The sequence below is a fragment of the Pagrus pagrus genome, assembly GCF_965226575.1.
Source record: "Pagrus pagrus genome assembly, chromosome: 3".
Taxonomy (NCBI): domain Eukaryota; kingdom Metazoa; phylum Chordata; class Actinopteri; order Spariformes; family Sparidae; genus Pagrus; species Pagrus pagrus.
The window spans coordinates 8,809,528-8,824,051 of record NC_140187.1 but is presented as its reverse complement, the minus strand read 5'-3'; the positions used below and the strand labels follow the sequence as shown (position 1 = coordinate 8,824,051).

The 14,524-nt window shown below is 39.1% G+C and overlaps 1 protein-coding gene across 3 annotated transcripts in view; it reads right to left on the bottom strand.

The window, feature by feature from the left end:
- Positions 1–14,524, bottom strand: part of LOC311254554 (metabotropic glutamate receptor 4-like) — a 194,667-nt gene that overhangs the window by 101,995 nt on the left and 78,148 nt on the right. Inside the window, exon 2 of one of the 3 annotated variants that reach the window (XM_084348391.1) lies at positions 1,044–1,101. The exons of the other annotated variants lie outside the window; for them this stretch is intronic. Within the exon in view, the coding sequence (XP_084204517.1) occupies positions 1,044–1,101 (58 nt within the window). The remainder of the gene's footprint in view (positions 1–1,043; positions 1,102–14,524) is intronic. 3 annotated transcript variants of the gene reach the window in all.

Here is a 14,524-nt window from a genome sequence, read left to right as displayed (position 1 = left end):
CAATTTAAATACGTCTATTGAAATTGGAACGCAACATACTTTCAAAACCATCTACCAGAGTTTGTATAATCTCCTTTTCTAAAAATCAGGAGAAGGTCATTTCAAGTGGTGCAATTCAAATATGTGGTTTCAGTTACACATATTCAGATAGAAAACTCAAGAGCCACTCAAGAGCTATATTTTAAAAGCTGTAATGTATTAAATTGTCTAACGTACAAAGAGGAGTAAGTACCCTCAGTGCTTGAATGTTCCAAGCTTGAATTTTTTATCATAAACTTTGGTGTCTGAATTTCCACCTTCTGATTTAGCAAGCCACATTTTTAAACTGAACTTGCTTTTTTTTTTTAACTGGGCAACAACTCTAACAACAACAGTGTTTTTGAATACTGATAGGGCTCTTATAATCAAGATATTATCGCAAACACAATATGAACAAAAGCACTATCCAAACTGCCACAACATACCATTATAAATAAAGCATTCTGACGCACAAGAGATGCCCCTGCCTATAGATCATGTTTTTCAGATGTACAAGGAACTAGGGTTGGTCGACGTCTACCAAACAGGCATATGACGCTGTTCACTGTGAAACATCATGTCGGAGGATGACGTCCTTTATGGATGATGGCAGGGTTTACTATGTGTACCTTACAGTCGCTGTAAGACAGGAGTTGCCAATCAGCTCTCCACTGTTGACACAAACGCCTCCCACTGTCACTCTGACGGCAACCTCCAACTCTCTCACCCAGCTGAGAAAAGTGTGTTCCCTTAGATTCCAGCTGGGCGAGCATCCTACATACATCCCCATGTTGGCTTCAAAAGCGCCTTTGTCTCCACGCCACATGTTCATAACTTAGCTGTGTTCAGTCTCTGAAGCTAGAAACACAGAGGAAGCTGAGCAAAAGAACATCGATACGATTGAAATGAACACACTAACAAAGATGGAACCGAGAATCTTGGGTCCATCTAACTGAGCTGTTTTCATAAGAAAAGAAAAAGCAGGACGTGGCATCAGAGTGCACAGACTGGCATTAACAACTAACCCTTGTTATATTGTCTCCATGACAAGATGACGTTAGAGGATCAGCCATCAGATCAACCCTACAGGGAACACGCAAAAGTCACATTATCATCATTTGTATTGTTATACTGACTTACAAAAAAAACACACAATCTTGACTCATATCGCAATGGCAATAACTGTCAAAATAATCACAATATGTTGTTTTAATCTTTGCATATCCTTTATTCCAAGTATTGGACCACTTAAGTATTTTCTATCTAAGTTTGTGAAACCAAACAACTTAAATCCGATTTTTTTTTAAACGTCAAAACAATTTCAAAATCTATCGTTGCCGTAAATTCAGTGGTTCTTACACATGAGTAATTACTTTTTTAATGGCAAACATAAAGACTTGTCTTCGCTGTGAAAGCACAGGTGGAACTGGTAACATTTACAATGCTCAAGTGCATTTAAGTGTCAGAGGAAGCCATCCCAGTGAGTTAGTATGCATAGTACTAGGGCCATGAAATTAAACTAAATGGGATGCGACCATCATCAATGTTATTAATTACACCTGTGCTTTTCATGACAAGTCAAACCCCCTGCTGTGAAGACGGCCATAAAAGGTGAGCAGCACACAGATTCACTGCTGAGATAAATTACAGCTACGACTAAAAGGTGAGGTGAATATTTGTGCAGTGGCCAGCTCCTTCTCTGGTCACGAGTCGACTCTGACAGTAGCCAGTACTTGATTTTATTTGCCAGAGTAAAAACCAGAAACAGCAACCAGACATGCTTGAATCGCTTCCAGGATTTCTACTACAAAGCAAAACAAATCCAAGCAGTCAGGGTACAAAATATACACCAGCCACATCCCTGTGTCCTCCTCCACGACACACAGCACATGGGGGAATCCTCTCTGCTGTGCATGGCTGATCATCTGTCACTAACACTGATGCAACCGGTAAGACATCAACATGGCTCTCACATGATGAAAAATAGCCACAAGCATGAAAGATAACACCCCGCCCAACACAGTAGTAGCCTCGGTTCACAAGTCCACAGAGACATGCAACAACACGTGACAACCCCCCATTTGAAACCATATGGTTGCAGAGAAAACACACACACACACACACACACACATACACATATCCTCTGCCAACACCTCCACCAGGTAGTTAATGAGGAGGAAGTTTTAGGGATGGTTTGGGCACGATAAAAGATGAAACAAAAAAAACTTGAAGATGAACAGTGGAGGCAAAACTTTGAAGATAAATGCTGGAGACAGAATTTTATCCTCTCCTCTTTGGCTTCTGAAAGACCCACCGGCTTCCAACAAAATGTTAATCGTGCAGTGTGATGACGCTCCAAACTTAAATACAAGTGACTCATCTTTCCCAACAATTGGCAGAAATTATTAATCATGGTTGTAAAATAAAAAGACAGAAAGAAGGGGGTAAGCTTCCCTCTGCCAGGTTTCTTTCTCTGCAGTGTGCTTAAAAACACCCCAAGATAAAACCTCACAATCCAATAAAATGCCACTTAATAACAAAGGTACTGAATGTCCTCATAAAGATCCTGAGATATCATCAATACCCAGCCATCAAGGTTATTGCACTGCAGGGTGTAGAATGACAGCAAGAGGCAAGATGTTTTCCTTCAACCTAAAATAATTTTTCTTGAACTGAGCAGGCCACAACGCATTTCAGAGCGTCACATTCAGTGACCCTTAAAAAGGCCCCGTCGCTTGTATGTCATCCTTTAATCCGCCCGACTTTAAACACACAATCTTGAGTGAATCGGGCGTCTTATCAGAACTGGCAGGTTATGTTCTGAGGTTATGTTCGCCTTTTGTGTGGGCTTATATCTGTTCATTTCAACTTGCAGCTATCCATCCAACAGAGGGGAATATAAATGGAGCAGCTGCATTTGAGGGCTTATTTAAAATTCTGTGTGATTCTCTGTTCTTTAATGTCGATACGCCGTCTTCCTGAACAAACAAAAAAAAAGTGTCACCGTCTTCCTTTGCTTCAAACGTAAAAAGGGCAAGAAGTCACAACATTGTGCTCAAAGAGTCTCTGGTGCATATAAAAGAACAAGCACGGACAGATTTATGCACACAGCACATATGCAAAAAGCATTTGTGATCCAATTAATTAAATCTTTTCATGATCATTTGTTAGAGTTGCAACGATTAGTCTGTTAAAGGGGCTCTTTGGAGCTTCTGTGTTGTGCTGGAAGTTGGTCATTATTGTGTGTTTATGTTAGCCGTTGCTCTCCGTTAACGGTGTACTAGAAAACGTGCATGAAGTCACATCCTTTGAGAGTGTCGAGGAAAATCTAATCTGAGTCTTTCACAAAGAAATCCACAGTACGGCAGCATTAAAAAACTTAAACAAATTGTCCACAAGCTTCCCACAAGCAGGGGAAGATCTCATTATTCATGTCACGTTACAATCTGCTCACATATGACCAATAAAAAAGTGATGTATACATGTACATTGCGACAAATTGTTACATAGTGCCCCTTTCATCGATTAGTCAATTGAAAAAAAATTGTCGCCGACTATTAAGATAATCAAATCTCATGGTTTTGGTTTTTGATCAGTTATTTTCTGTTTTATGTTGTAGTTGTATCATCTTGTGTCTTGTCACTTTCAGCGTACTGCTCACCTGTGACCCAAGTGTTCATGTTTCCCCATCTGTGTCCCCATGATCGTGACAAAAGAAGCAATCTGAAGATGTCTGAGAAATTGGGCTCTGAGAAATTGTTATGAGAACTCTCACAAGTTTTTTTTATTTTTACATTTTGAAGACTGAATTATTAATCAATCAAGATAATAATTGCTGGAAGTAGCCCTAAATTTTGTAAAATAAAAAAATAAATGAGTGGATGTGACGTTGACATTTAGAGTTTGCAATTAGGAATGCCTTCACTACAACTTCAGTCTCACTTCACTGTCGCTCAATAACCTATTAAAGTCCTCCTTTGAAATAGCTGGTTATGCACGATTGCTCATGATTATTACCCTACCCTCCTGTTTTCAGTGACTTTTGGACATTCTCAAAACTGTGTCTATATTCTAAGTTAATTGATGAATAGCTGTCAGGCATTGAATAAAAACAAGGCAGGAGCAAATTAAAACCAAGTCCCCATGCTGCACAATGAAGTGAAGTTTAAGAAAAACATTTAGTAGGTGGGTTTCGTTCACTTACATCCATTAGTTTCTGGGAATGTCAGAAGAGAGTGGATTAACTGTCAAGTCTAGTCAAGTGTATGATTTTACAATGATTGATCCACAATACCACATATTTAAAGCCTGTAGTTTCTCCAGCTGTGAATGAAGCTTTTAAAGTTACAACTGATTATATAATTGCACTCGGACGCCAACCATGCACGGTTTTCAGCTGTTTGGTTTGTCAACTAATCATCTCATCTCAACGCATTTGAAAAAGCATCAATCAACAGCACATAAACAACCAACTATTTTGATAATGACATTTTTAACATTGTCAACATTGATTTTCTTTGTTTATATCATTGTAAAGTAAATATCGTTTGTACTGCTGGGACAAAAGGAGACATTTGGCTTTAGGATATTGTAGCAGGTACTTTCTAACACTCTATAGACCAAACGATTAATCTATTAATTGAGAAAACCATCTGTATTCATCCCTGACATGTATACAGTATATATAAACTTTACGCAGACAATTGATTTTTGTAAATATATGCTTATTTTGCATTTGATGCCAGCAACATGTTTCAAAAACGTTGGGACAGGGGCAACAGAAGACTGGGAGAGAACACCTGTAGAAACACCTTGGTAACAGGTCACAGTATCATGACTGGGTATGAAAGGTGCATCCTCGAAAGGCTCAGTCATTCACAAGCAAGGATGGGGCGAGGTTCACCACTTTGTGAAACACGATTGTGTTTTAGAACGCGACTGCTAAATAGATATCACAACATGAACTCAAGGCATTAGCTATATTGGTATCTGAACAACCCTAGTAACGTTGCAGCCCTACTGAATACTATAATTGGTGCATCTTGTGTCACAAGCAATGGTATTAAACCGTTTACAAATACAACAGCAAACCTAGCCCACTCCACAAACCACACACACACTGCTTGACGCATACACAAGTGCTCAATGAAAATAAATAGCCTGAGAAGAATCTAATAGGAACGGTCAGTGAGTCTGTTTGTCATGATTTAGGGTGTGTGACTGAAATCATGTATGGCTGTACTCAGGAAAGTGATTTTTTTCTCTCTCTCAAGTCACTGACATTAATCACAATTACAATGGTCTTATTAGAAGTTCTGACCTTTTTGCAGAAAACAGGTGACACTATAGACAATAACCATATGGTAATATCTGCATTACGTTATACAACAAGAACAGCTTTAGTGTTTCCTGTTTTGAATTCAATCAAACAAAAACCATCAAGGGCAGATTGCTGCACACCTCCACCCACACATTCAAGCATGGTCTTTTGAGAAGCTGTCTATCTCGGATTTATCTCTGAAAGAATCGCAAATTAATTAATTCAACAAAACAACATTGCCCGGATTTCACTTCAAATTTAAGTATCACTTTGTGCAGGCAGGTGCAGACAAAGCTTAAAGTATAAACGGCTGCTTTATTTATTTATTATTTTCTTCTTTTCATGGGATGGGTAGCTTCTAGCTGTTAATAGTGCATAAATTGGGAGGGCAATAATAGAAATTCTTCCCATGGTTTTCATTAGTATGCAGGGTGCTGATGGCAGCAGCTCTGTATTTGTTAACAATATCCACACAGAGTCTGCAAAGCAAGGGAAAAATGCAGCAAAAAGACTTGAAAAACACAAACTAATGGAAGGATAGTTGCAGTCTTCTGTTTCCTGTCTGGCATTGTTCAGCTTTAAAATCATGGTCAGGGCTGGCTTTTGTCTTGATTGTGATCAGGAGAAGGTGGGTGGAGGTAGAGTACTCTCACTTGTATCTTTTAGAGAATAAAATTCAAACAAAAATTCAGGATATTATACAAAGAAAAAGCTGAAATCCTCAAGAACATGAACTTCTTGGTCTAACGCAAATTGTTGCGCCACGCTAATCTCCATTTTGTTAACGTCTGCGTCCCCGTGAGATTCAGATTGAGCTTCGGTCTGCAGAGCCATGAAGTCACGCCCCTGCTGCTGTGAAGAGCTGTGTTTGCTGTTTACTCAAAATGTACTGATATTGAACGTGTCTCATATCCAAATGGCACCAAATTCGACATTGTACTTCCTTGGGTCGTCGGCAACAAACCTGCAAAGTGCGAAGTTGATCAGATGAACGGTTTTCGAGGTATGCTAATAATATATAGACAGACAGACAGAGATTTCTTGCTTTATAGCTAGATATTTAACCCCAAGCAATTTTTTCCTTAATCTGTAAATATAAAAACAAATGCTTTAAAAGATTTTAAAAAGCCAAACTAATGGAGTTAAACTTGTTTCCTTTCTATCATTGTTCAGCTTTAAAATCATGGTCATGAGCAGCTTTTGTCTTGATTGTGATCAGGAAAAGGTAGGCAGAGGTAGAGTACTCTCGCTTGTATTTTCTTTCAGAATAAAAATCACAAAAATAAAAAGGAACTGAAATGGTGAGCAAGCGAAAAGCCTAAAAACAAACATTATATATTTCAAGCTGTAATTGACAGCCTGATCTGCTACATCTTCATAAATGTATGTAGAGGGAGTAAAATACTGGGTAGCCCTAACTGAGCTGTCAAACTAAAAGCTGATTATCTTCATTAAGTGGCCAGATGACAGTTATCTTCGGCCCAATTAGCCATACCACATATCTGTCATCCTACTGGAGAACCTGTCTGCAAACCACAAGAGACCTGACTCCCACTTTCTAATTCATAAAGTTGTTTAGTCCAATCTACAGCCTAAGGATCAGGCTTCCCTGTCAGCTCAGAATAAACTGTGCAGAGTCTACTTTACTGACTCTGCCCCTGTTGCTTCCCTTTTGCTGTTTAATGAATAAACGACTCAATTATTGATGATCTCAGAGTTCCTTAATTATTAAAATGTGCCTGTAGTTGAAAGCGCTGGGGTTAATGCAGGCAATATGGCGGCTTCGAGAAAAAAACACCTCCTGCTTAATTGTGATGATTAGCGCCAGGTGCCCTCTGTTCTGGTTCATCGTGTCACAAGGTGGAACACTGGAGGAAAAGTACAGATAGTGTAACAGTGTAAACATTTTTATAAGCTTATCTTTGCAGTAAGGGATGGATAATTATTTGGTGTTAAGTCTAAACTCGTTTTTTTTCTTGGGTTTGAGAATGCACCTTGAGGTCAAAGTGGAACAAGCTTTAAACACAACATTAACATATTATTATCTTATGAGGTCTTATTGATACGACAAACAGGTTAGCAAACAGTTGCCTATTTACACCTCCAGCAGACCCAGAAGATCATTTGCCTTTATTTGGAGTCACGTTTCTGTCCACCTGATAAATTAAAGTCCAATATTCTCACTCAGCTCTGTTTTGCTCTTATTTCCTGGGGGAAATATCTGGCTTGTTCATGCTTAATGCTCCACCATGTTTACCAGCTAGTCAATAACCTTGTCAGTCTACCGTTTGGTGCTGGGCAGGTAGTGTGCAGTGGGTTTAGCAGAATGTTTTTGATGAAAACATCTACATGCTGTGGCTGCTTACAACAACAACAACAGTTGCAGGCCGGGAAATAAAAATTATGAGCTGAAAGAGGCTGAAACTCTGCAGAGCTGATAATTCTCTGTGGGCTTATCATTACACAACCACTTTCACATTAAACATTGTTATTTCATCCATAAAAATATTGATCAGCGCATCTTTTAAAGATTATGCACAATGTTTGTATGTGTATTCATTTTAAATAAACAGATGCATTTGAATGCAGAATCTGTAGGAAAGGGACAAGATTTTGGTATCGGAAGTGTTCTGGTTTCCACTTGCATTTGGAGTGGTATTGACTTATTGACTTATCATGTTTGAGTGGGCTTTGGCTACATGCAGGTAAACAATGTATGTGGAGAGCAAAAGAGGTGGAACAAACTGACTGTAATGCAATCTCAGAACCCATTAGTTATCATCTGACAAAGATGCAGCTTTCCATTAGCTTTTTGTTTGAAAAATGTATCTGCATTCATATGCAGATAAATTAAGAGTCATCTCTCAACTTCATGCTTGAGTCTGAAGTTGCTAATCAGACTGTAAACATTGATCAGTGAATAACAAAGGAAGTCTTGGCCCAGATATCAGTTATCTGGGATCCACATGGCTACACCAGAAGCCCCCAAACAATGGCAGTTTCCCCCAGAGGCTTAATTGTCATCAGGTCTCCGATTCAGGTTAAATCAATCGGAGCCAAATTTCGTATATGTATGTATATGTATATGTGTGTATGTATATGTGTGTAGTAATATCTTTTTTTTAGTTCAGTACTGTGCTGATATTCTACCAGTTTTGTCATTTTAATCCAGGTTGAGAAAAGTGCACAAAGTAAAAACAGTTTCTCCAGTTGCTTCCAGGTCTTTGAACAGCTTCCTCCTTTGAAGCAATGCTGTAGTATTTGGTGAAATTTTTACGACCAAGATGACATTTTTGTTGTTATGAAGAGACTAAAGTACCGAAAAGAGTAGCATTGGGTACCAGTACCAGTATCACTTCAAATGTGAAGGGTACCCAAAACTACTGTATATACAGGGCAAGATGAACTCAATATGCATTGTATCACAATATCGCTATATTTTCAGCCAATGCTAGCTCGTAGTATCACAGTATTTTTAGCCAGTGTTACATTCTCTCTGTGAAGCAGGCAGGTGCTGTGTGCCTGTGTGCTAATTGGCATTTTGGCAGCATTACGAGCCAACAGGCAGCTTCTCAATTACTGGGTAGTTTCCCTTACAAACCTGCCAGTATGGGCACCTCAGTGTGCTCAGTTTGCCTCAATCTAAAAAACATTTGCAACTAAATATTGTTTCCCTCTTTATAATATTAGATTTGAGTCACTACAATGTAAGAGGCTCAAAGTGTATATGACAGGTAATGAATTTAGATGCCACTGAAGCAACAATGCATAATCTCTCTTCTGACATCTTAAGGAACTGTTGCACATCAAGGCAGGTGGAGAGACAATATTTCAGAGAGCAAGGAACACCAGCGAGCAGCACCAGCAATAGAAAACAGCTGCCTTTGAATGGTGGATCAGACTGTTGGATTTATCATGCTCTCAACATGACCTCTTTCGACTTGAAATACACAAGTCCTTTGATTGCTTCAGCCTCCCTGACATGAGCTTTCAATCAGAGTCTTTGAGAGCAATTCCCTGGCCAGGCTTTGTCATCTATATTTCCACAATTGTTTGGAGTTCTGATTTTGAGGAGCACTGAGGGGGCGATTGGTATTACCTCGCCTGACCTCCTCTCTTGTCTCCAGAGATGAAGAGATATGCAGTCCTTGTCAAATCCTGCATGTGCACTCAATTATGTCCAAGAATGTTGATATTAAGTGAACGCCTTTGCAGTAAAGAGACAGAATCAAATCAAAGGGTTATTAAAATGTGTTTTGATGTATAATTGAATCTTCTGAACACTAATTTGTCGCTCTTTGATAATTGGGGACAGACAACAATTAAAGGAACGAGTAGACCTTTAACTTTTGTCTCCCAAAGCGCAGTTACTTGTTTTAACTTTGTCTGATGTCTCTGTTAAAAACCTCTGCTCGATAATGTATTTTCAGTAATTGACTAGCTTCTTTATGTGCATGTGCAGAGGGAGGATGGGGCAAAAGAAAACAATGAAAAACTGCAATGAAAAAGAAATGGGAAGAAGCATGAAGTCAGCAGAGGCATGTTTAAGGTAGATAAGGTGAAACCAATTGACGATTCCTGCTCTTTCCCAGTGGCAACAGACATTTTATTGGCAAGTCAGTGAGATAGTCTCCCCGGCCCCGAGAATAAGCTAGAGAATTGCAACAGCTGGAGCAAATGCTATTGGTCACAGCAAGTCATTGAAAATGGAAGTCTCAGAGCTGTGAGCTTCTCCCATGAAATCCTGCTTTTCCTTTTAAGAAAGGTGTGGCATATTTCTAATGAGATCCCACTATCACGCTTCAAGAGAGAATTCAGAAGTAATTAACACATTCAGTATGATGTACAGACTGTTCACTTGTCAAGATGTGTGAGTTCGCAACCCGTTCAGTTCTTATTTGATAGTGAGAAGACTGTCGATTCAATAGAGTGTATTATTTTTTAGCTCTTGTCATGACCTATGAGAGCAAGGCTCAAACCTAAAGACTGCACTCAGTATTTTAGTGGATGTCAGAGAGGCAGACCTCCTGCCACACCATGCAGGGAAACATCTTATCATACATGTGTTAGATGCTACAGCGGACAGTTTAGTGAAGGGTGGTTGAGGAAATGTGTCACAGCAACCCTCAAATATCCCTGGGACGGTGCCCCTGGACACTCCGTTTCTGGCATGTGCTCCTTGATCAGTGGGTTTGGGCAACCTAACACACGGTGGGAAGGATTGGCAGTTCACAGCTTGCTTTCAGGACTGGTTGGATAAATGATTAAAACAGCATGATGGGCAGCTTTATAACACAGACAGGGTCACAGAAGGCTGGCGAGTCACTCCCTGACAGGAAGAAGAAGAAGGGGGGGGGGAAAACGAACCCACTCACAGAGCTACCCATGGCTAATTGGATCCGACGGGCAGTAGAAAGAGAGTTAAAATGTAATCTATGATCATAATCATAATTTTAGGATGAATATTGGATGTGACATGTTGCAGTGGATTCAGTCATGTCTGCAAAGGTGAGGAATAAAGGTGACAACAGGAGTCGCTTCACAAGGATAGATACCTTTCCCCATCACAGCAATTACGTCATGGACTTACTGTACATTTCTTATATGTGCATATCTTATTTCATCAATCGATGAACGTACATGACCTTGATCATTAATTCTGACTTTGCCTTAGCCGTTGTTGGCAATGGCTAAGGCATGCCTGTTTACATGCCTGTTTGTTTACATAAGAATGTCACCAACATTTTAGTCAATATGATACTAGAATAACTAGCAGAGTTTCCCTTACCATTATAGGACTTGGGTAAACCACCCAAGCATTTTTTTCACATTTTATTTATAATTTTGGTTGTGTGATACTCTTTGCAATGTCTGTATATTAAGAACTGAAAGTTTATGGCTCTTTGAAAGGGTGTACTTTCAAAGAGCGCCAATCCACAACAAAAGTTATCTCATGACACTTTCCACAATATTAACATCACTTTAAAAGGTGATGTTAATATTGTGTTTCTCCTGATCTTAACTGGCTTAAAATAAATCAATTAATGCAGGATTCAGTCGGGGTTTCCGTCCAATTTGCAGTGAAAAAACCCAAATAAAAGAAAATCTTTATACTACAGAAGCTAGACCCAGTTAATGTTTGTAATTTTGCTTAATAAATCACAGTAATGATTACTCAATGATCAAAACTGTTGATGTTGATTGGCAAATCGATTGATCATTAATGAAATGCAGTAGTCCTAGTTTCCTTATATAATCCAGGAGATGCTTCTAAGATTCTGTTCCTACGTTGTTTGACTTATAAATACAACCTAATTACTCTACCTAATTATACACACTGCCTCTCAATCTTGCCGTCTTTGACCACCCACACCACCCCCACTCACACATACACACACACACACCAATCTCACTTTCTCTCCCATCTCACTGACCCTGCCCCAAATCACTCGTATTGTCTCTCCTCTCTCTAATATGAAGCAGGCAGAGGGGAGGATCTGCGATGGTTGTCAGCCGTAACAAAAAGAAATACATCCAAACCTTGAGATAGAGTGTAGTTTATCCTCATATTTAATTTCATATCCTAAATCAGCTCGGGGTTTGTTCATTAATATTGAGCGCTGTTCCTGCCAGGAACTTATGATTTTCATAAGCTCATTAGTGACTGCACCACAGATCATCGGGGTCGGGGTGAGCAATTACCATGCTACAAGTGGAGAAGCCAGCTTATGAAAAATATGTTAATCAATAACGGCTTTAAGCAAACTGGTTTAAGCTCTTAAAGGCTAATAATGTAACAAATTTAGTTATGTTTCACCGTATTAATTACATCACGATATAGAATATAGACACTCTAAGCCCACCCTCAATTTCCCACCGTTTAGGGTAACTAGAGGAACAATTTTCAAAAAGTATTGTAGCAAAGATTGGCCGTGAAGTCCAAATTAGAGCCAGAGAGGGCATTTCTTTTCCCATTTCATCCATTTAGACAACATGACCTGGAGAAGGATTCAAATTAGGCACAAGAGCAGCAGTAACAAGGAGGAGCATGGGAGGATTTCTGCCGGTCGGCCTGTCTGAATGATTAGTGGAGGTGGTCAAGGAAACACTAAAGGTCCATGTGGAAGTTAAACCTGATTAGAAGGTAAATAATATCATTGGTGATCCTAAGTACGCCTCCTCTATGGAGTCACTAATGAACGGAAAATGAATTCATGACAGTTTTTGCAGTGTGGAGTGTTTCTAAGGTTCAGGTGTTTCTATGAATAGCAAGTGTTGATTTGGTATTTCATTCTTAATTCTGTGTGTGTGTGTGTGTGTGTGTGTGTGTGTGTGTGTGTGTGTGTGTGTGTGTGTGTGTGTATGTGTGTGTACGGTTGGATTTAATAAGGCGAAATGAGAAGATTGCGCATAACAGTGTTATTCTGGCTTCTGTTTTCATTCGTTTTAAAATGTGGAAGCTCACTGGAGAGAGCATGTTGCTTGTATTCCCTTCATCAGCTGCTGATCTTTTCTGTGCTCGTATATGAGAGCACATTAACTTTTCATGAGGATGAATTCAAGGGTAAAAAAGCATGCAGTGTGTGAACTATAGAGTTTTTCTTTTATTATAAAACCCAAATGTCAGATCTAAATTTCATCAGGGAAGCAGAATAGTAAACGTATGCTAAACCCTGGAGAAGTAGCAACATGGTGCATGCTGTATTATGTTTTGTTCTTGCACAGTGATGCACCTTTTTATGCGGTGGAAATTAGTCTTCACTGTCACATTTAAAATTCACCTCATTAGGTCCACACAAGTCTGACTCAGCTGATGTAGACTGTTGGTATATGCCTGCCATTGGGTATCTATTTCAGGCCAACCTCTAAGCTAGAAAACCACATGCTAAAAATGGCAAGTTACTATAAAACTAACCTGGCCGTTAACGGAACAAACATAGACAAATTAGCAGCTGTAACCTTTTCTTTTGCTAGGATTTAGCCATTTTAATGCCAGGAATCGCCTCTCCACACCCAAAAGAAAAGAGACACCATCTCTGTATCTTGGGTTTAGCGCTGCCCAAGATGATTGTGATTGGTATTAGAAATACAATCAAGCCTGAGCGTTTTACTTCCCCATACCAGAATGAGAATTGGTGCAGCTAGACCATTCTCCAGGGCTATGGAGACAGGTCAGTATATGCATCTAATTTCAAGTCAAAAATGTCTCATTACCCTTAATCTAAGCCACAAACACCTAGAGATTAACATTTCAGAGAAAAAGTTTGGACTTTTTTGGGAGAATTTTCCCTTGTTTCTTTTTATTTTATACTTATTTTTGAAGTGGCATTTTCTTTCCAAAAAGAAAAAAAAAAGATAAATAAATTGTTTTGACCTTTTAGTTCTGGCCCAGTTTGAGGCCACAATGGGTTTTTACAAACAAACTGCAAGAATGAAGTCTTACGGACTGACGAGTAACTCATTCGTGAGGCAGTTATGGTGACTTCCATCCAGCATCATCAGTGCTACATGGATCCTCATGGGGAAATCAAATTCTGGGAACTGAAAGTGAGTCATGCAGCACTTTAAATGTTTTTTTGTGTTTGTGTCCTCTGGTATCACTGATAATTACTGTGTGGTTGTTTCACTTGCTTTTTAATGAGAAACTACGAAAACACATAGAGGGGGACACAAGTACTTTTAACTGTCTGAAGAACAGAGAAAATCCCTGAACTCACATGGTGAAGTGCATACACATCAGCAGAGGGATTTAATAGTAGTGTTACTTTTGAATTCAACTCACAAATGTTTTATCATAACATCCTGTGGTTGGTCTGTTTTGCTTTCATACCACAAACTACAGTAACCACAACGGTGTTCACTTGAAGTGGACAAAGTCAAACGAAGACCTTGAAAAGTTGGGTCTCCCAAGAAAATCCTAGTTTTGCTTGTCTGTGGTGTAATAAAGGATTTTATGATAGTAGTTAAGTGATTATGCTCTGCACTCAAAAGCTGAACTAATCAACTAAGTAACTGTAAAAACAGCAGCCTGTATGAGCTCTGTACACAAACAGAGGTGTTTTGTTTTTTGTCCATTATCATTTAATTTGGTAGTTTCTCATTAAGAGTCCATAGTTTATAATTTAGGGGGGTTTAGGGAGATATATTGGCAGAAACATAATAGAATAATCATCATATTTTTGTTAG